This window comes from Malaclemys terrapin, chromosome 12 (genome assembly GCF_027887155.1).
Source record: "Malaclemys terrapin pileata isolate rMalTer1 chromosome 12, rMalTer1.hap1, whole genome shotgun sequence".
In the NCBI taxonomy this organism is placed as follows: Eukaryota; Metazoa; Chordata; order Testudines; family Emydidae; genus Malaclemys; species Malaclemys terrapin.
The window spans coordinates 6,469,623-6,492,544 of NC_071516.1; the positions used below are offsets into that span (position 1 = coordinate 6,469,623).

Below are 22,922 nucleotides of genomic sequence, written 5' to 3' on the forward strand. Positions count from 1 at the left end.
CCTTCTATTCAGGTTAGGGCTGATCTCGGCAAAAGTGTTTTATGGATCATGTATGAAGGATGCGCCACAAAAACCCATTGTTTTCCACTGCTTTGTAACATTGTTGTCCCAAATCAAAAGGCAAAAAACAGCCTCATTTCTAACAACCTCTGACAAATCTGCCAGGTGCCCTCAACTTTGCACTTAAAAAATGATTGCTTCTGGCACTTCAGCTGGGAATAATACCATCACTTCGTTCTTATCTAGTGCTGTTCATCTTTAGAGATCAAAGCACTTTAGAATGGAGGTCAATATCATGATCCCCATTTTTACAGATGGGGAAATTGAGGCACAGGAAGGGATGAGACATGCCCAAGGTCACCCAGCAAGTCAGTGGCAGAGCTGAGAATTGGACCAAGGTCTCCTGAGTCCTAGACCTGTGCATATCCACTGGCTATATTGCCTTCGAATGTGCTCCATGGTAACTCACCTTTTTATGGGTTAGTAGAGTGAATAGCTGTGCCCATCTGACAAACTGTGGGTCTATCACATACCCAATTGCCTTACTTCAGTTCCTTCCTGTTTCCTACATTTCCCTTTTTAATTCTTACTCTTATATGAGGAAGAAAGTGATGGGTATGGAAGAGAAACCGGTGTCTCTAGTTAGAGCCAGGAATAGAGCAGACAGCCACTGGGCAAGATCCCCTTGCACTGCTATGCCAGGGCACCTACACCCTGACCTGTAACCCCATGCTAGCCTAGCTTGTCCAGCCCTTTCACAGCTTATCCCATGTCCCCCACAAACACCTACTATTAGGCATATCCACCTCAACCCCAGTTCATACTACAATCAGCCATTCCCAGTCCTTTGCCTCTCGTGAGTAGACGATTCCCTCTGCTAAACTGAGTGGTGATTTTATGGTGTGCATCAGGACCAGACAAAGACTCGCAAATTCTTTTGCACTTAGACCGCGATCCTGCATAGACATAAACATACATTTAACTTTAAGGCCAATAGGCCAGAAGTAGTCTCACTGACTTCAAAGGAACTATTTAAAAGCTTAAATCTTTGCATGGCTGGGACCAGAGGTGGCATTTCAACTATATATCCAGAGAAAAAAGGATCGTGCAATTACATAAGTACGATGCTATGCACCACTGGAACTACCACACTGCATCATAAATGGACAGGCATACACTCCAATAAACAGATCAGTTGAGAGACACATATCGGGGCAATATTAAAATCAAAGTGAGTGAACTGAATGAACTACTATGTTAGCTCTTCTAATACATCATTTATGGAGAAAAATACATATTTTTCACAGGGTGGTTATATCTTTGCTAAAGCTTTTTAATGAAAATATATAAAATATTTATACTGTACAAAACTGGCAAAAATTTCATATTTAAAAAGGAAGTGCATGATTCAACATACATTATATATATTTCACTACTGTGGCATTTCATGTTTCCACCAAATATTGCATTTTAAATATGTCAATTAGCCAAGTTTGTAATGTGTGGATATATTTCATATACTCACATGTATTTTAAGTACATCTAACTATGTAATGCATTTTAAGAAATAATACTTGGAAAATATGTATTTTTCATATGGGATGACTCAAAATTCCTTACAATTGCAAATCAACACAAACAGGTTGGCCAATTTGCTAATGACTTTTTAAAGAACATTCTTATAACCACTCTTCAGTACAAATAATATATATTGAGTGCATTTTTTCTCAGCCTGCCCTTGTGAGATAATGATTTAAGTTACTCCATCCCTTGATAAGGACCTTATGAAAGCTCCCATAGAATATCTTCTTCACTTCCTGTTGGTCAAAGGTGACTTCCTGTAAATCAGCCTTGTAGTCATGATTGAAATAGGTCAAGGATTTCTTACTGGCTACAGGGGGAAAATAGGACAAATAAGAACTTAGAATTAAAACAGAATGTGATTTCACCTACAGCATGTTGAAAAAATATATAAGCTTAAACATACTAAAACATTTAATACTTGTCAAGCTATAAAAGCACAAAAACGGAAAATAATGGTCAAAGTGAAGAATACATTGCAAAATGGAATAAATAAAATTCGAGTTTTTAGTGGGTTTTTAACTATACAGAAAAATATTTGCATGTGTTATTTCAATAGCTTCTGTAACGTTCATGCTGGACATTGGCAAGTTTCAATAATAAAATTGTCCAACTGGAGTATAGAAGTTGGTTCTGTTACTCTTTCAAATACCTGAATCTGATCTATACTACATGAAACCTTACAGTCAAGTATAACCCCGAGGAGTGGCTGGAAGTCCTCATCTGTTAGCTGCCACACGGCAAAGGGCTCTTTGGGAGTCTCTGGGAGGAGCCGGAGGAGGATGCTGATGGTGTGCGCAGACGGAATCCCAGAGAGAAGCACTTCACTGGAATGAGACAAGCAGAAGTCAGCTCAGTGACTAATGATTATGAATGCCAGGGGGCTTATATTCTACCTTCCTGACAACCAGAACAGTGCTGAGCTACAGACAGAGTGGTGTTACCGAGGGATGATGGCCTGAGTGAGGCTCATTTGTGGGCCAGATCCTCTGCTGCTGTAACTCGGCTGAAGTTGAAGGAGTTACCCCAGTAGAGAATGTGCTCCGTATTTTGTACATTCCTCTTGGGTTTTAAAAACACATGTAGAATTTTGCATGTGCAGGGCATCCCTGTGGCCTTATCGTAGCGTCACAAGGGAGGTCCAGGTCCAGTCATCATGGTCAATCTGTCACTCCCTGGGTTGGGGCAGGGAATGCTGAAGAGACAGTGAATGCAGCCTTGCATCATTCAAGAGAGACATTTCTGGTAGCTTATCGAGCTACTTTGATGGGCTCTGAAAGAGTTCTATCCAAAACTCCTTGTCAAGAAGAATAAATGGTGGCTGTGATGGATGGGGTAGAAAACTAGGGGAAGATCTTCAGGCCTTGACAGAGGTACTTAGAAGTCTCTTGCAAAAAGACACATGAGCCATACTAAGATCCCTTGTGAAATTTGGGACTCAAAAATGAAACCCGTGAGCGGACATGTAACAAGTCCAGCCATGGATTCCTGAGAAAGTCTGGCTTTCTTTTCTAGGCTTCTGTTCCAAACTTGTTACAAAGCACTTACTGCATGCAAATGTCACTCAAAAGGCATAGGTCAAAACTGAATGAAGAAAGCAAAATTAGCTATGTTGCAGATACATTCGTAATCTGCATGGGCCACATTTGCATGAGTAGATACACAACTCTTCAACCTCTTTTTTCAGGACTGCTTCAAACATGACATCAAGTTTTGTTTTGTTTTAAATGATATAATGTCCTTGGAAGGGCATATTTGTGTATCTGATACTACTACTGGTTGAGCAAATGGATTGCTCTATGCTTTGTTAAATACTTAGAGCCTTCTGAATTCCCCTACTCGGTTTACTGTAAGAAGCTTTGCTTCTTTAAATAAGATTAAAATGATCCCAGTGCTGTAGTAATTAGGCTTCAAAATAAAATAAAACTGACTATTAAGAGTCAAATCTCCCCTGATTTATACTCCATAATGCTACTGGGGTCATTGGCGCTGCCTGGAATGAAAGTTGACCCATGACGATGCATAGGACTTTGAAAAGGAGCCCAACTAACGAGGTGCACAGTGAAGTCGCATTCCAAAGTCACTGGTTAATCCTTCTTGTCAATCAAAATCAAGCTGCCCAGTGCAGCTATGAGCTTGTATTTTACAACAGTAATTGTCGGACTGCAAACCAGGAACATTAGGAGAAAGGGTGACAGAGGTTAAAAAGGTCCTGCCCCAAACATGTTTCTAGCGGAGGCTTTGCCTCCAAGTTTGATCTTTTGAGTGCATGTGGATGAGGAGAGGAGTGGTCATGGAAAGAATTAAATGTATCCCCAGCAGAGGACAGTTAAACATAACTCTACGGTCAGCACATACTGTCTTTGAGCACTTAATTCTGGACAGCAGTGATATTGAAGGCACACAGCTAAAACAGGGAAGGTCCCAGTAGACACCTAAAATCTGAGCGTGGCCTTGCAAAAACTCAACGCCCCAATCATCCCACTGTATTCAATGAAGTTCCTATGTGACATGTCCCATCATGTGATCCATCTTGAGGCAATTCAGGGGTTGATTTATGGATCAGCACACAATACATGTCTTCTAAGGGGGAAAAAAATTGTTGCATTCTTTTCAGTTTCACTAGGGTGGGGTTAGCATTCATGGTATTTTCACTAGGAAATTGCCAGTTGAGTGTTCATTAGCCCAGTGTCTACACCCACCCCCACCAGTCAATACCTTTCATTGTGCGGACCAGAGCCAATGTTTATGCACTAGACAGAAAATAAACTCTTGTTGGAATCAATGCAGTTCTCAGCTGCCTTCCCAAACTACCTTGTTCTCTGGGTTAGCTGAATATCTCTGAAGAGAGTGTAAGTACGGGTCCCGCTGAACACATACGGTTCCATGGCCACTCCTTTAATGGAGGCATATTCTTTTTCCACCAGTCCAAAAGCTTCCATCATGTCAAATCCTGGAGCAGCCAGAAAAGGGCAGAGAAAGAAACACTTAGAGATAGTAGGGAAAACAATGATTTGTAAGGAATCTGCCTGAGCAATGGTTGCGCTTTGTTTTCTCCAAGGGCAAGTGCATTCCAGTAAGGAGGAAGGCTAGTAGGTATAACTAATCATCAGCCTGATCAAAACACTCTCCATACTGTGTCAGTGTTCTGACTTGAATCCTCTGTGTTTCTCATCAAAGTGCCACTTTGGCTTAGGAGAAATAGTCACAGATCCATTTTCCAGATGCAGGGAACAGAAAATTTTCAGGCTAGATTTTCCAAAGTGCCCAGAACCCAGCTCCCACCTCTGGGAACAACTGCAAATTCTACCCATCTGGAACAATGGGCTGAGCACTTTTGAAACTCTGGCCCTAAGCGACTTGCTAAAAGTTACAGGGAAAGTTGGTGGCAGAGTTGGTGGGAACAGAACCCAATCCCTGAAGTGGTCAACCTTTCTCTACTCATCAGACCATACAAAATGCTTCAGATCTGTGTTGGTTAGGCCACCTGCCGAATGGAGGTAGCAATGCTCACCCCTGTGATATTCTTTGTCTTCCACAGATGAAAACTAACTAGGCAAGTGCAAAGAATTATCACTAGACACGTTTTTCAGCAGAGATAATTAAAAGCCCAGAGAGGTTGAATGAGCTAGCTGGAAGGTAGTGTTGCCTAGTCAGTGGTTCTCAAAGCCGGTCCGCCGCTTGTTCAGGGAAAGCCCCTGGCGGGGCGGGCCAGTTTGTTTACCTGCTGCGTCCACAGGTTCGGCCGATCACGGCTCCCACTGGTCGTGGTTCGCTGCTCCAGGCCAATGGGGGTTGCGGGAAGTGGCGCGGGCCGAGGGATGTGCTGGCCGCCCTTCCTGCAGCTCCCATTGGCCTGAAGCAACGAACAGCGATCAGTGGGAGCTGCGATCGGCTGGACCTGTGGATGTGGCAGGTAAACAAACCGGCCCGGCCCAGCCCGCCAGGGGCTTTCCCTGAGCAAGCAGCGGACCGGCTTTGAGAACCACTGGCCTAGTTGATTAGACACTGGCCATGCAACCAAAAGTTTTATTTTGAGATAAATGATGACTGAATAATATTTATTATGGAGCAGAGTTAAGGCTGTTTTATGATAAAATATATATATATATTTTTTACATTTGAGAAAAATGACATGTTTGTTCACTATGTGAGCAGTGTAAGATCCAGGAGGTCATTAACTATTTGTTTCCTTGCTTTAGCATCCTTGAGTTTTATAAATGATAGGTAAATACAGTCTGTCACCTAGAAACTTTAAAAATATATTTGTGTTATTTGTTCTTGGAATGAATTAATTACTGTTCACGAGGGCCTCAGCCACTGTAGCAAGGCCTAATAAATAAGAGTGGCACTTTAAAAAAAAAAAAAATCGACAAAATTAAAAAAAAAAAATTTGCTCTGAAAAAAACACAAGCTATAATGAGTTTTGCTTTTTCAACTTGATGCCAAATATTATCATAAAAGAAGTGGATTCTCTCCAGTAATTGTTTAAGGAAGGGAAAAAAGAGAGAGAATTATTCTCTACTGCAAAATGTATCCTCTCATGTGCGAGAGCCATGAAAGTTGGTAAAGTAAAATATTTCCATTTCTCTCATCATTTTTCAAGAACTGCCCAGAGGTGACCCTGCCTTATGCGGTCTACAAAGATTTTTCCCCTGACATCTTTGACATCTCATCTCCAGCTTCATGTAGCTTCATCTCTCTTTCCCAGCTCATCATTAAAGCTCTATGAGTCACTTTCTTATTTCAGATTTTAATACAAGCAGACCTTGCACTCGGGTGTTTTTTTACAGCAGGCTGGGGAGGATGAGGGGAGATAACCAGTTCGTTTTAAAGAGAAAGGGGGACAAGTTCATCACATCATTTCCCTTTCAAGCTGTACTCTGCCACCTCAGCACCACTTGCTATTGATTGGATCTTGCATTTGGGCTGCTCTAATGCACATTAAACGCTGCATAGTGACAGAGTGTTCATCAGATTATTCTGACCGGTTTCAGACCCATTTCTCTCTGATTTAAGAACCCTGGGATTGGCATATCATCACCTCCATTAAAATGTATATCAAATATAACAACAATGTTTAAAAGCAAAATTTAAATTACAGTTATAACCATATTATTAATCCACCAGTGAAACAGCTAAGGCACTGGGCTATTTCTCTTGATGAATCACCTGTATCATGCAAAGCAGTTACAGAGAAAAACAGGCAAAGAGATGTTTGCTTGGGTATTATGGTTTGAGTAGTTTGGCCTAGACGTACACAGACTGAGTAGTCTTCCAGGAATGTGGGGAGAGAGGTCAAACAGGGCAGTCTATGGATCTTAGATACTTATCTGGCCCCCTTGACCAGAGGATCTGAGCACCTCCCAGTCTCTGACGTCTATATCCTCACAACACCCCAGTGAGGCAGAGAAGTCCAATTATCATTATCCCCATTTTATGGATGGGGAACTCTGGCAGAGACAGACTAAGGTTATTTCTACATTTGAGCTGGGAGGGGTGATTTCCAGCTCGCCATGCTAGCTCCGCCCAAGCGATCACTTAAAAATAGCAGTGTGTCAGCAGCACCATGGATGGTTCCCCCGAGCACTGCCTGACCCCTGGGTATGTACTCAGACAGTTAGCCTGAACTGTGGCCCATGCAACCACAGATACACTGCTATTTTCAGGTGTTAGCTCAACCAGAGCTAGCGTGGGTATGTCTACACAAGCTGGGAATCACATCTCCCAGCTCAAATGTCGTACCTTAAGCGACTCAAAGAAGTTGTGGTTTGAGCATTGGCCTGCTAAACCCAGGGTTGTGAGTTCAATCCTTGAGGGGGCCATTTAGGGATCTGGGGCAAAAATATCTCTGGGGACTGGTCCTACTTTGAGCAGGGGGTTGAACTAGATGACCTCCTGAGGTGCCTTCCAACCCTGATATTCTATGATTCTAAGATTCTGGCAGGGCTAGGGGTTGAACCCAGGTCTTCTGAATCTCAGGCTGGAGCCCTGACCACTAGATCTCTCTAGGAAGATGTGGGGCTGGGCTGCCATATAGGCAGTACAAGTCACTTTCTAGGTTGCAAACTATATATAATGGGTCCTACAGTGTATAAAGAGGATAAATGGGGAGTAGAGTTCCCCTAGTTAAATATATACCATTTGAGTCCTGACAGAAACCCTGGGCATGTCTACATCCTTTACAACCTGCAGAGATTACCTTGCGGGAGGGAAAGGGGAAAACCTTTAGGCTGGGGTTACTGAAGGAGCCTAAGTGCCTTGGGCACACAAATTGCCTGGTAGTGCAATGGAAGTTGGATGCCTAACTTCCTATGGGGCTTTGCAATTCCCAACCTTAACCGCTAGCTGTTCCCCCAAAAAGGTTGACATAGGTGGGTGATGGGAGAGCTGAGGTGCATAAATCTACCTACCTAGCTTGGATGGATGAAATAAGATTCTCAGTACAACAAGGAAATGTATTTCTGTTGCCCAATGTGGTGGGGAAAGGGAAAGGAAATGAAGGTGTTGGGTGGAGACATTTGTTGAGCTCTCCCAGGTTTCCTGCATCAGACTTTCCGACTCGGCAACAGAACTCTGGGTGTGGGGAAGATGACATTAATGTGTGCCAGGCAAGCTTTTGTAACAGCGATGCAGATTAAAGGTTAGTCAGGATCAAACAGTGTTTCCACATTCATGACAGAGCCCACCTGGGACTGAGAACTAGTAAGGTACCTTGCAGAGAGCCTTCAGTGGAACTGATAGTGGGGCAAGCTGCAGGAGGAAAAAAAAAACCAGGAAAAATCATGAGACCCAATGGAAACCAAACTAGCAACTTATTACAGGAATACAGCGGCCATGGCTGTGGTCTGCAGCAGAACGGAAAGCACATAGAGACCTAGTGAGTGAGTCTGGGTAGACATCTTGGCATATATACCATAATATCCTACAATATGGTCAATTCCTTGAGACCAGGGCCCAGCCTGATGGTAGCAATAATCATTACACTTCTGGGCAATCCAACAGCATACATTTGGGCCATATTTTCAATGGCTTGAAGACACACTGGTTGAAAACTTGTACTCCATGCAAACGTGGGTCTATGACAAGAAGCTGCATATGCACTTAGCCAATCCGCACAGGCAAATATGGAAGTTTGCAAGGTTTTGCATGGCTCACTCATCACTCAAGCCTTTGAAATGATTATCCTTTATCGGCAGGCCTCTTCATCATAACTTTGTTTTGACTCAATCTTCTACTACTGCTTGCCCGTTGTGGTCTTAAAACGCAGTTATAATGGGCTTTTTCTTTGATATTTCTGTTTAGTTGTAGTCTGGATACCTAAACATGTAATGCAAATGTAATTGCCCAGTTTGCATAAACGATTGCTCTAACTGCATTGCAAAACAAAGGAACACAACTGACCAACCATTTTTGAGCAAGGAGCTGAGATTTCATCTTTGCAAAATTTACCTCTCCGCATCATGTTTAAGTGGCATAGCCAAGAGTCTCAGAAGCTAGTATAAGCAACCACATGCACAAAATCTGTGCATGCATTTACACACAAAATGTGCATATGCAATTGCCATGGCTGCATATACAATTGTGGTAATTGCACACAAAGACTATGCATGTCCACGTAATTCTGAAAATCTGGATTTAAGTGCATTCTTTCATTTGTTATTACATTTTGGAACTTAATCTTTAAAAAAAAAAAATGACAATCCTTTGCCGTTCACCTTTTCAGGAAATCCTCTGCTCAATCTAATCACATCCCTGAGGCAGCGAGAGCAAAATATAAGGACGCTACTCATATAAATTAGGGACAAAGGACTAGAATCAAAAGCTCTTTGGTGACAAGTTCTAAAGTGCTCTCCCCATTTAAGTGGTTTGAGTATGGCAGTGTTTTAGAAAACAGAGCGTGAATGTTACTTTCAATTAGTTGCTGCTGTTTAAATCCAAGGGCCCTGGATGCCAGATGGAACTGGGACAAGGAAAATATCTGAAAGTCAGAGATGTCCCTGAAAATCAAGCACACTTGAGAGGTTGGCTATTTCCTAAATGGCTTTTTAGGTCACTAGTTTAATGCAGCTTAGCAGCTCATTACATTAAGGTTGCATTATAAACGTTCTGTTGCTATTACTACATCATATGGCATTTCATAGCTCACCAGACAAGCAGGGTTCCAATTTTCAGTACTTGACTACTGTAAAAGATAGGTGGAGCTGGTCATTCCCTCCCCATTCCCCTTGGCAAATAAACGTGCACCTGAAAAGCCCAGTTCACTGTGTTAATTTGTGACCCCTCTCACCCACCAAGTATGAGCCACAGGCGGTTGGTATCATAGCACTCTGGGGTGTGAAACAATGCCAACTCTGTCCACATATCTATTCAAGTGTCATCATCATAGGACCTAATCACATCAGCCACATCATCAGGGGCTCATTCACCTGCACATCTACCAATGTGATATATGCCATCATGTGCCAGCAATGCCCCTCTGCCGTATACATTGGCCAAACCGGACAGTCTCTACGCAAAAGAATTAATGGACACAAATCTGACATCAGGAATCATAACATTAAAAACCAGTAGGAGAACACTTTAACCTGTCTGGTCATCCAATGACAGACCTGCGGGTGGCAATTTTGCAACAGAAAAGCTTCAGAAACAGACTCCAATGAGAAACTGCTGAGCTGGAATTGATATGCAAACTAGATACCATCAACTTAGGCTTGAATAGAGACTGGAAATGGCTGAGCCATTACAAACATTGAATCTATCTCCCCTTGTAAGTATTCTCACACTTCTTATCAAACTGTCTGTACTGGGCTATCTTGATTATCACTTCAAAAGTTTTTTTCTTACTTAATTGGCTTCTCAGAGTTGGTAAGACAACTCCCACCTTTTTATGCTCTCTGTATGTGTATATATATCTCCTCAATATATGTTCCATTCTATGCATCCGAAGAAGTGGGCTGTAGCTCACGAAAGCTTATGCTCAAATAAATTTGTTACTCTCTAAGGTGCCACAAGTACTCCTGTTCTTTTTGCGGATACAGACTAACACGGCTGCTATTCTGAGACCTGAAGGCTGTGAGTCTGATGGCTCTGGGACTATGGACATCAGGTACTAAACCAAAAGGGTGACATTTTCCATTGGCCTCTATTATTTTGAGATGCATTGGTTTGCATGCACATAAAGCAAGTTTTTCTTTCTGGAAGAGTTCTGTAGAACTGGGATTAGAACCAGCACTGTGCGATAAAGAAATGGAATAGGGTTCTATTGAAATGGCCAGTTCCTGGGTGAGTTCCACCTCTGACCCCTCCTGCTCTCTCTGAGAGCGCGCCTTCTAGGTCTTGGGCCATCATCTCTGTCTTGGGGTGGAATCACACACTCTCAGACCAGGCCCTGGGTTGCAGTCCCCTGTGTATCAAGTGTGACCACCTCAGCAGGTCAGATTGACCTCCAGACCCTGCAGTTCTGTTCTCCCTGGGCAACGACAGTGCCAATCAGCGATCAAACAGCCTCCTTAAAGCAAAGTGTCATTGGTTTAGAACAAAAGCATTTCAGAGAACCCAGATCTCAAAAACAGCAAGACAGCCTGCACACATACTTGCCCTAGCTGAGGAAGTGCATCTTAAGCTTCAGAATCTTCCCAGTTAATATTCCAGATGAGCCCTCACTTGTAATGCCAACAGACCCTGTCTCCAGAGGGGGACAGAGCACCACACCAAGGAGGCATGGGTTACACCTACTCCTGCTGGGTTTACATTAGACTCATGCTGGAAAGATACATGTCCCCAGCATCATCTTCCATGGTGTGAGAAACGACTTACACCCCGTCCTACTTGAAGTGCTAAGCCCCAACAGCTTGAGTTGCCACTGCAAGAAGACACTTGTGAATTTCAGCTCTCTCACACGCGACTTACCCTCTGTTTGGAAGGGACCGGAGCCTTGTGCTGAGGGCAGTTTAGCCGAGGCAGAAGCTGTAAGAATAAATGCATTTGTGAGTCCTGGTTCTGGGATTGTGATGTTTGGCTCACTATTGTTCATGGTTATTAGACCTTCCCTGTGCTCCCTTCTGACTGAAAACAATAGCTTGGGAATGTGAGAGGAAATGGGCACATTGTTTGAGCCGTGTCTTGGTCCCATTGTTCCAAGTGGGGACCTATTGTGTCCAACCTCATTTCCCTTTTTAAAGAGGTTAGACGTTCATTTTCCTACTGGAATTTGCAAAAGGGCTGAGGACTTGGCTCCCTTTCCAGGGCACAAGTTGTACCCTGAAAATGTTGCACCCTCATTTTTGTGCTTGCAGAACGGACCGTGGTTGCCTATCCAAGTACATGCATCTCTAACTATCTGATTTGCAAACACAGACTGGTAGCTACATCTATATTTTCATTTGTATTACTCAGATTTATACCCACAGTTCAACTTTCTGTGCACATTACATCTGCAAAAGGGTGACCAACCCTTCTGAAAGGCTGGCCCTATACGTAAACTGCTTATCCTACACAAGCAAGTACATCTTCATATACTTCCAGGGTGCAACTAATCTGAGGAGTATCTCTGTTGACTTCCACAGAGTTACACTGAGATTAATTTGGCCAAATCGGTCTCTGGCTCTTTAACTTCTAACGTTGCTTTTCCCTCTTTCTCTTTCCAAGCCCCTGCTTAATAGGGATAATGACAGCATCACACTTTTGTAAATTATTGGAGATCTCTGGATAAAAGGCAATGCATAAAAGGTAAATGCCTACTGATTTGCCTACCAGTTTGGCCAGTAGTGGATACAACGTCACTCTCTCCTGTGTCATGGACAGCAGAAACCATCACCTTGTATTCTGTATTGGGAAGCAGTGACTGCAGGGTCACTCTGCTGCTTTTACCAGAAACCATTATCTACGGCAAAGATGAGAAAGACTCTTACAGCTTTTATTCATTTGCGGATACAAGTGGGCAATACAGGGCAACAGCAAAGCAGTTTAGACTAAGAGCTGATGACCACACTCCGCTTCCCAGCTAGAGCTGGGAAAGGTTCTTCACCCAAAACTTGTTTCTGCCGACACAGCAGATTCAGCGACATTGAAACATTTCTCAAGTTCATGTTGGTTTCTCCAAACTGTTTCAATTGGTGGGGAGGGTAGGAGGGGAGGAGGAAATCCCAAACAATCAAAAAGTTTCCTTTCCACATTTTCTAAATGAAACATTTCAATTTTTCGATTTGAAATCGCTTTCAATTTCAACATTTCCTTTCATTTTATTTTTACAAACATTTAAAAATGAATGAAACAAAATGAAACAATTTTGTCTCGACAAAATGTTTCATTTGACCCAAAATGATTTTTTGGTTGCCGTGAAAATTTTGAAAAAAATCATTTTTAATTCAACCTGAAAATACGTAAAAATTTGTTTTTGAATTGCGAGCGAAACGATAAATCCTCTCTTCTCCCAACTCTTTTCCTGCAGACACCCAGCTCCCTCCTCCCCTCCCCCGCCAGCCCTTAGATTCCCACTAGGTGCCGAGACTGCCCCTCAGCTCATCAGGGAAGATTTTCAAAGGTATAGGGGGAGTTAGGCATCCAGCTGCCATTGAAAGTGTTCTTATTTATTCTGGAAAATGTCCCCTGTTCACATTTTCCTAATGGGTATCTAAATTGGACAAGCCTACCGGTCTCAGGCCAATGTTGCCTCAACTAAATGGAAACACCGAGGGAGTTTCATCAGCCATGGTTTCTTGCTTTGTTTTCCTATTGAAGCTATAGACTGGAGGAAGAAAGTCATCAGACCAGGCTTATCTAGGTGCTGGGCAGCTCTGTATGAACATGGGGGCATTCTCCATCCCGATGAATTTCAAACTTCCTTAGGGTACTGCAGTCTAACTGGGTCTAAACGGAGAATTTGAGTGATAAAGGTTAATGCTTAATCACTTGAGGTCAGAGCAGGGGATTTGTCCATAATCCTTCATCTATTGGAAATGCAGCCCTCCGGTTTATGGCGAGGGAGGGGATAAAAGAGGTGGCTGTAGTCTGTGGGGCTTTGACTGCAATGAATTCTCCTGATGTTTTATACAGAAATCCATGCAAGAGCCTAAAAGGCCTTGGTTTGAATTCACAACTGAACACCCCCTTCCTGTCTCCAAGGCGCTGCCATTAATCAGATGAAGGAAGTGAGTTGCGCTTGTACTCTTGACCAAATATATCCTTGGGGTAACCCCACTGACTTCAATAGAGACACATCAGGGATGACATTGGCCTTTGTCTCTTTAGTCAAGTGCCTGGCATGTCCAAAAGCAACCAAGGACTTACTGTTTGCTGAGCGCTGTCATCAGATTCAGGAGCGTAGGTTACTCTGTAGTACTGTATGTGGCCACCAGGGGGACTCCAGTGGACCTGCAGGCTATTGGGGGTCTCCGAGTCTATAACAGGGTTGGTGGGTGGGCTCTGGGAAGCTGCAGCAGGGAACAAATATGAACTAGATGATGGGCAGATAGCGATGGATACAAACTAGGCCAAAAACACTCCATCTGGCACATTAGTAAGTGCTTCACTGCTCTGCTACCATCATAGTGAGAGCTCAGAATGGAGACAGAGGGGCGTCACCTAAGGGCCAGGGAACGAGAGAGACTGAGATCTTGGAGGAGAGTGGATTGCCTAAGGGTATATAGAAAGGACTCAACACTGAGACAAGAGAGGCCTGGGAGCTGGAAGAAAAGCTTTGGAGAGGAGAAGGGAGACCTAGAAGCATAGTGAGTGAGTGAGTGAGTGAGTGAGTGAGTGAGTGAGTGAGTGAGTGAGTGAGTGTGCGCGCCCCACAGATACCCAAGGTGGCATGTATCTCTGACCCAAGATATAAAGAAGACACATTGTGAAATGGCTTTAGAGATGGTCAGGAGTGGATCGGACACTCCAATTTACTCTGATGTCATTGCTAAGTTGATATTGTCCAGTAAATGCAACATCCATTTGTCCCTTCTTGTTTTTAAATTCAATTTCTTACTAAAATATTAGCAGCCTTGCAGAGCGTGACACTGCTTGGCTCACTCTCATCAGACCACCCACAGACTTCTGAAGATGTTTCATAGGAAGTTTGGGTGCGATTCCCATTGCATATCCTGAGCTGAATGTGACTCCTACAGTGGTAAGGGTCTTAGAGTCCAGACCAAGCCCAATTGTCTATGCTGCAATTTTTAGCCCCATAGCCCAAGGCCAACTCAATAGACCTAGGCTCTGAGACTTGGTGCTGTGGGTTTTTTAGCGCAATGTGGACACACCCTAAGACAATGGCTGAGGAAGCCAACTGCACCGAAAGGGATGGGCAACCTCTGCTTGACGTATGGTTCAAACATATCACAGGGCGTGAGAGAGAAATATGGAGTCACCCACAAAAAGGAGTTTGTTGCTAAATGGTCTCTTGCCCAACGGTTAGAGTCTGGTCTTGAAAACCAAGAGGGGACAAGGCCGGCACTAAGAAGGGAAAGTCTAAGGAGGAAAGAGGGAAGCAAGGTAAACTGAGAGAGACGAAAATGTAGCAGATGAACCCAAAGGACAAGTAAGGACATGGCTGAATCCAGGATACGAGCTCTCTCTTCTCAAGCTTCACCTATAACACAAAGGTGCCCTTCTGCCCACACAGCGAGGACTGAGGTCACCTCAGAATGTGCTTTGAAGGACGCTTTGTGGCTCGCTTTGCTTTTTCATTGATTCTCTCTCCCCTTTCCTGGGTCAAATAAGCTTTGTTTTATTGAAACCAAATCAAAAGCTATTGACTGAGCCTTGAGGGTACTGCTGCATGGCAGCCCAAGGGGAGGTAAACAAGGACAGGCTGAAGTGTGTTTGTTCTGGGGTGAAGGAGGGGAGCAGTCTGCCTGGGCACAGGTCAGGTTCTTGAGTCACAAACAAAAAAAGCTGTGTTCAGAAAAAGAGTTAAGGTTGAAAGCGAGTTTCAGCGGAGCCCAGATTACACCTGTTCCCACCAGACGCCCCATCACAAGATCATCTAGGCCTGCTCAGAGCGGGATTAGATGACACAGTAGTAAAAAAATGCCAGTGCCTTGTCTACACTAGCACTTCCGCCAACGGTGCTGGTGCTTAATCGATGGTAGGAGACTTTCTGAAAATACTCCCTGTATGCAAGGCCAGTGAGGGAGGGAATATCCCTCCAGTAGCACTATCACTTAACAATCCTGCACTACCCCATGCTCTGTGGGTGCTCCCCGTGTCTGGGACCCACCGCCAAACCCAGACCCAGTTCACTGCCTTCAGATGAGTTTAATTGATGAACCAGGCCTCCTGACTGGCTGAAGACTTCAGCCCTGTAACAGCACCGGGTCCCTGGCTGCTCAAACGCATTCCACGCCTGCTGCTGGGTTTCTGGTTCTGCTCCTAACTCCTTGTTCCTGGCTTCTTCCCGTTGACTCACGGTTCCTGGTTCCTGCTCCTGGTGCCAGCCCCTGCTCTGGCTGATTCTCTGGGTCTGACCCTTTGCTCCTGATTCCCAGCGCTTGGCTCCAGCTCGCTCTCTTGGTAACTTGGCTCCTGATTTGGCCTCTGGCCAGTAGGCCCCGTCACCTCCACACTGACCACAAGGCCAGCCTCCCACCCTGACCATTAGGCAAGACCGCCCCCAGCCTGCTTCATAGCACCCAGCGCCTCTCACAGGTTTGCTGCCTGTACCAACCATTTCATTCAGCTAAGATGTGCCTCCAATTCACTGTTTCCCTGTCGTTATTTTAAGATAACCCAAGCTAACAAGATAGAGTAAGTTAGCGGAAAACTTCGAAGTCGGAATTACTTGGAAAGCTCCCAGGGCCCTGCAGAATCTGACAGCACAGATCTGACAGACAGGGGAAAGGTCAAATTTCTAGGCTGCCCAGGAGGAAGTGAGTTTCTCTAACATGGAGAGTGCCATCTGTGCCAGCCTCACGTGCTGCCCCTTAAACCTTTTCCACGCTTCCTTCCCAGGAGGGTTTTCAGCCGTCGGACTCCTCGGTCTAATTGGTATAATATATATGTCCTCAAATCAGAGTGAAGCTCCAGACCTCTCTGCTAAGCTGCACTGCTGCCCATTTCAAATGTCCCTTCGGAGCCTTGTCCATCATTATTACACACACGATGCAGCTGAGTTTCTCTTGCCCTCATTGCTTAGTATTCTGGATTCTTCCCAGCATTTCCGCTCCTCGCCATTAATTTCATTAAACTTATTTACTAAACTAAGCATCAGCTTGCCCAAGTTTAAGGACCTATCTATTCATGACTTTGCCACTGTGGATGTTAGCTCCAGAGGGTGACAGACCAACGCGTGTTCTACTCCCAGGTCAGGAGTAGGAAAATCCTAGGACTGGGGAAACCAAGCTCGCTGTACAGTTGGAATGCTATGTTTGTTCCCAGGCATTCCTTTAAATGTCACATCACACCCTATTCCTAAGAGGTTGGGGCTTTGAAACACCATGCTGGACAATAATGCCAGGTCCCAATGTGCTGATGAAGTATCATCTCATGCTCACCCAGCATTACCGCACATTGCTGTGGTTTCAAACACAAGCATTGAAATGTGGGGGGTCCGACTCTGATCATTTTGTCCTTCAGGACAAGCAGATTGGTGGCAACCTCAGGTGGAGGAGTAGTACTTCGCTCCAGGGAAAGGGGGCTGGATGCCTCACTTCACTCATCCAAGCTTTTGAAAGAACAGTCTTGGTGGGTTTTAAAGGGAGTCCCATCCCATCCTTCTCAGGCAGAAGGATGGCAGCTGCCTTACAAATCCTTGAAAGGGAGCAAACAGGAAGATCATTAGGTCTATGGCACAGATATTAAAGACTCCGATAGGTCCCAAAAAGATATGCAATGTTACATGACATCCCATTACTGTGCACAAAGGGTTGTGTATATGTGCTTTTGTGTTGCTATTAATAATAATTACTTGCATTGTGGTAGCACCTAGAGGTCCCAATCAAGGATCAGTGCCCATTGAGCTAGATAATGATAATGAAAACACAGTCCCTGCTGCAAAGACCCTAAAATCTAAGTGTAACACGAGAGAGAACAGGTGGTTACAACACCTATGTTGTTTCTAAACCGTCCCTTTGTAAGGTAGCACACACTGCCCTGCCGAGTGATGGATTTTTGTGACAGGGCCTGTTGTCTGCAAGAGAGAAATGTCCTGCACCGTCCATTGAGTACAATCTACCTGCACACAGTTTTGTATGTGGATTGAGCAGGGAAATAGTCCTGATTAAAATGAACTCGCTGTGCTCACCTCAGCACCAAGAGGGGTATTTAGTTCCACATTGCAAAGCCAATACACAAAGGCAGTCATTTTTCTCTTAGCCTTCAAGGGGGCCATATTCTCCTGGGGAGAACAGAGAAAGAGAGGCGCTTGTGTTCCTCACGCTTCCTACATAGCCTCAGGCTTCTAGGGCAAGAGACTCACTTCAGTGGCTGCCCTGAGGTTGCTGTATTTCTTGCAAGATACTGCATACCATTTTTTTTTTAAAAGAACTTACTGGTTTAGCCTCTTCCTATATGGAGGGATGAGAAAAAACAACAAAAAGAGCATGAGTCACTTTTCATCCCACATATACACCCTGCTCTGCACCCAGGCTCTCTCTTATCACAGCATGCGTGCACCTGCTGGCTACGATGCAACATAAGCCTTCCACTCGGAGGAGGGCTTGGAAGATTTTTGACACGTCATTGGTATTTCATCCCGCAAACGTTGGTTTGAAGAAGCACGTCAGAGTGGGGACTGAGGAGGAATCATACACGGGGCCGGCTCCAGCATTTCTGCCACCCCAAGCAAAAAAAAAAAAAAAAGCCGCGATTGGCGGCGGCAGTTCAGCGACAGGTCCTTCGCTCCTGGAGCAAGTGAGGGACCTGCCACCCCCGAATTGTCGCAGGTGCCGCCCCTCTCCCTTGGCCGCCCCAAGCACCTGCTTGTTAAGCTGGTGCCTGGAGCCGGCCCTGATCATACAATTAAGATTTTTTCAAGGATGCTCATTTGAACTTGGCCACAAAAGAGAGTGCAAGTCTTTCCCATAACCTTGCCAGTTCCTCCCCTCTCTACCAGGACACTGGCCATCTTAGCCTTTTTCAAGCTATTGGGGCCCCCCGGGAGTTGCACTCTCTCTTTGAAACCACCCACTCCTCTTAACTTCATTTTTCCTCACTGGCATTTTTAAATTGAGAGACAGATTTTCAAACATGTTAGGCATCCAGTTGTGCACGCAAAATCCAGTCCCAGTTTACATACGCACTTATTTGGATTGCATGCGCAAACTGGTGTGACAGACCCAGACCAGTGGGGTACAGGAGTCTGGTAGAGGGCAAATATACTGGTCACTGGATGAGTAGTTTTCTGTTCCCTGAGTGACCAGAGCAGGGGCTGCACTAGAGTAATCAGGAACCTGCTACAACCAGTTAAGGCAGGCAGGCTAATTAGGACACTTGGAGCCAATTAAGAAGAAACTGCTAGAATCAAAAAGGCAGGCTAATCAGGGCACTGGGCTTTAAAAAGGAGCTCACTTCAGTTTGTGGTGTGAGTGTGAGGAGCTGGGAGCAAGAGGCGCAAGGAGTTGAGAGTGAGTGCTGCTGGAGGACTGAGGAGCACAAGCATTATCAGACACCAGGAGGAAGGTCTTGTGGTGAGACTAAGGAAGGTGTTTGGAGGAGGCCATGGGGAAGTAGCCCAGGGAGCTGTAGCTGTCATGCAGCTGTTACAGGAGGCACTATAGACAGCTGCAGTCCACAGGACCCTGGGCTGGAACCCGGAGTAGAGTGCGGGCCCGGGTTCCCCCCAAAACCTCCCAATTGACCTGGACTGTGGGTTCTTCCAGAGGGGAAGGTCTCTGGGCTGTTCCCCAACCCACATGGTGAATCTCTGAGGCAAGAAAATCCGCCAATAAGCGCAGGACCCACCAAGATAGAGGAGGAACTTTGTCACACTGGGTAATTGCGCTTGTAAATTAAGCATGCGCTCTGGCTGTGTAACTGCTGGTCTAATTTGTTGAGCATCTGGCTCTTTGCACGAATTAAGTGGCGGTGAAAGACTGATATCCGTGACACACAAAATCCCCTATTCACTCATTGGAAAGATATGTAATGGGCAGCAGGAGTGCAAGCTGCACCCCCTTCATTGTCCCACCAACGTCTCTCAGACTTACTCCAGCACTAGCAAAGAATGGGAAATATACACCGTAGGGTCAGTTCTGTCCTTGGCCTGTCTTCTGAGTATGCCAAGCACAACACAAACAAGATTTGCAGTGGGTTGTGGATCTGGTCTGAGCTCACCGCTCAGGTTTGACATTGTGGAATTCACATCTTGAAACCTACCTGTTTATTTACTGAAGCCTCTAAATAGCTGCAGTTATCCCTCTGTCCTGTACAATAGTCTGATGCACAGTGAGTCTGTTGCATCAATTCACCTTTGTGCTGCACAGCACTTGGAGGCTCGCCTGCGGTAGCTTTACGCAAGCATACATTATTAGTATTCATTATTAATAAAAGCCGGGCTTTGGATTCCAAGACAGCCATTTACTCTGAGCTTCACCAACTCAGAAAACACAAAACCAGACAGAACGAGTTTATTCTGCAAAGACTGTTGGGAACTAAGAGGAGAAGGAGCAGCTCACAGATATTAAATGACTCGTGTTCCATTCCCTGGCCACAAAGCCATTAGACAGGGGGTATTCATTAAGAGGACCTTTGGGAAGGCCACTTTTTAACTTCATTCTGTCGGCACCAAGCAAGATTCAGACTTTCCCTTAGAGCAGAGTCCGACTGCAAGGCTCACTCTCATTCTTGGAAGTGCCCCCAATGAAGAATGACTCAGCAATTAGGACCCCAAATGATTCCTCGCCTTCCTTAATAGACAGTATGTTATAAACAAGTAACGTTCATCAGGAAACATCTAGACAGTGAATTAAACAGCCTACAGAAAGTCCGTGCAATCCACTCCAATATATCCTATATCCTCTGTGGCAGAGCTCTGACCTTGTCCCCGTGGGTCCTGCGCTTCTAGGCGGTCTATGCTAGCCTCAGTGGCTCTCTGTGACCCTCCATGTAATCCTTCTCTCTCTAGGGCCAGGGTTACAGTCCACTGAGCCCTTTTCATCATAAGCCAGCAAGGAGGTTGGTGAGAGAACTCCCACAGTCTCTGTTGTCCCTAGAGCTTGTTTTAGAACAGTTTTAGCCTCCTGTCCTGACAGGGGCCTGACTTCCCCTTCCAGGAGGTGTTCCTGGAGTGGTGGGTTGGGGGGAACCCGGGCCCGCCCTTTACTCCGGGTTCCATCCCAGGGACCCTAATGGTAGCAGCTGTTGGCAGCCAACCTTTCACTGCCAGAGTTGCTACATTTCCCTGGGCCACTTCCCCACAGCTCTCCTGCTTCTCCCTTCTTCACCCTTACCTTAGGGCTCCCTTATCAATAACTTGAGGGTGTCTTCATTAACCAGCCCTTCAACCACACTTCTGCTCCCCTCTGCCTGACTGGAGTGAGCCCTTTTTATAGTATCAGCGGGACCTTAATTAGAGTCAGGCGGTCACATTAGCTTAATGCCCTCACCTGACTCTTTGCAGGTTAATTGGAGTCAGGTGTTCTCATTAGCCTGGAGCAACCCCTGCTCTGGTCAGTCAGGGAACAGAAAACTGTTAATCCACTGGCCGGTATATCTGCCTTCTGCTATTCTGCTGTACCCAACTGGCCTGGGTCTATCACACCTCTTATGGGGAAAAAGGAAACTACATTTCAAGGGTACCAAAAACTATTGGCTTATAAAACCAGCCTGCTTTCTTGAGCAGACTGCAAATCTATAACACATCGGCCATCCAGCACACTGTCTGCGGCACTAGGGACTCACCCAATACATGTCACTTGAAGTTAAGAAACACATGTCGACTTCATATGCAGTGGTACTTTCCTGGAACATACAACGCACACCCAGCTAAAGGGCACTCCTACGGATGTACAGGGAAGACTATGTTGAGACAGATGTCCCAGGTTATGATGATTTTTCCATGAGGCTTTTAAAAGACAGAGCCCTGATCACCAAGGAACAGTCACTCAGTGGGTTCATCTACAGCTGTGTCTAATAAGAAGGCCATTTTACATATTGTTATAATACATTTCTTCACTGCTTAAAATACTTCCTGAAAGCAGATCATTTTAGCCTTCCATCAATTCACCAAGAGGCATCAGAGATACAGAGGCCAGCAGTCACCAAAAGAAGTTCTAGGGGACAATCCTGCCTCCATTGACATCAAAGGGTGTTTTGTTATTGACTTTAATGGAGCCAGGGTTTCACCCCTAGAGTACCAAAGCAAAAATCACTCCAGGGCAGGACCAAGGTGCCATCTCACAGCTTTTATGGGGGGAAGGGGAGCACATGCCTGTAACTGATATTATAAGTCTTCACATGCACCCTGCCTTGTCCCCTCTAAAAATATCTATACAAAGATACATTCACTAGGACCTAAATTCTCCAGGGCAATTAGTGATATTGGCTGCCTCCATTTCTGGCTAATCCACCTGAAACATCTTCATAGAAGACTGGCTTTCAGAGGGGAGGTGCTCAAGACCCTATAAGGTCTCTCGGGTTGGTCACCCAAAATCACCAATCACTTAGTTGGTCCAATAAAAGATAATACCTCACACACCTTGCCTCCCAAGTCACTTTTAGACATTTAGGCCTGGGCCGTCCTGTTGTTCAAAGCTGAGTTATTGGTCTGTGACTAGTTCGGAGACTTCCCTTCCCTGAAGACCTAGAGATTTCACATTGGTCACTTACTGGTTCTGTGCAGAATAGAGACAGTGTCGCTTCGAGCTCCATCCTTGTAATATGCCCAGATCGATATCTGGTATTCTGTGTTCTTTTTCAATCCTGGTAAGCTGGCAACAGCCAGGTTCCCAGCAACAGACAGCTGTAGCATGGAGGAGAAATGAATGTAAGTAGAGTTCCCAGGCAGCTGCAACTACCTGGTTGAGTATGGCATCTTAAAGTATCAAATCCTTTCATAACAAGAGGCACTGTTCTCTAACATGTCTCTTTCTACAAAAGGATTGATCACCTCAGATAGAATGATCTGAATGCTCTTCACATAAGGACACCCAGTATTTGCAGCGTTATAAAGAAATGATGGTCCAACCAGGGTGACTATCATCAGGACCTATGTTTCTGATGTCCTTGCAAAAGCCCAACCACAGTTAAGTTGTTGACCAGTAAACAGAAGGGGGGGTTAAGTAGAAGCTCTTCCAACTGTCTCCTGACTCCAGTTACCAGCTTTGTGATGCTGCTTCTGGAACCTGCAGGATGCTTTGTGAAAAGTTGTGTGGCCACGCCTGAGGAATTAGAGGTCTTCAAAACTCTAC

At 45.0% G+C, this 22,922-nt stretch overlaps 1 protein-coding gene across 6 annotated transcripts in view; it reads right to left on the minus strand.

The window, feature by feature from the left end:
• The window catches only part of COL20A1 (collagen type XX alpha 1 chain), a 102,802-nt gene that overhangs the window by 31,632 nt on the left and 48,248 nt on the right, over window positions 1–22,922 (minus strand). For 5 of the 6 annotated variants that reach the window (XM_054045417.1, XM_054045421.1, XM_054045416.1 and 2 more), the window contains 8 exons: window positions 22,342–22,474; window positions 13,873–14,015; window positions 12,337–12,466; window positions 11,494–11,550; window positions 8,296–8,334; window positions 4,396–4,534; window positions 2,266–2,408; window positions 1,782–1,891 (listed from right to left, as the gene is read on the minus strand). In XM_054045417.1, the coding sequence (XP_053901392.1) occupies window positions 1,782–1,891; window positions 2,266–2,408; window positions 4,396–4,534; window positions 8,296–8,334; window positions 11,494–11,550; window positions 12,337–12,466; window positions 13,873–14,015; window positions 22,342–22,474 (894 nt within the window). The remainder of the gene's footprint in view (window positions 1–1,781; window positions 1,892–2,265; window positions 2,409–4,395; window positions 4,535–8,295; window positions 8,335–11,493; window positions 11,551–12,336; window positions 12,467–13,872; window positions 14,016–22,341; window positions 22,475–22,922) is intronic. The other variant, XM_054045420.1, reaches the window with a different exon arrangement.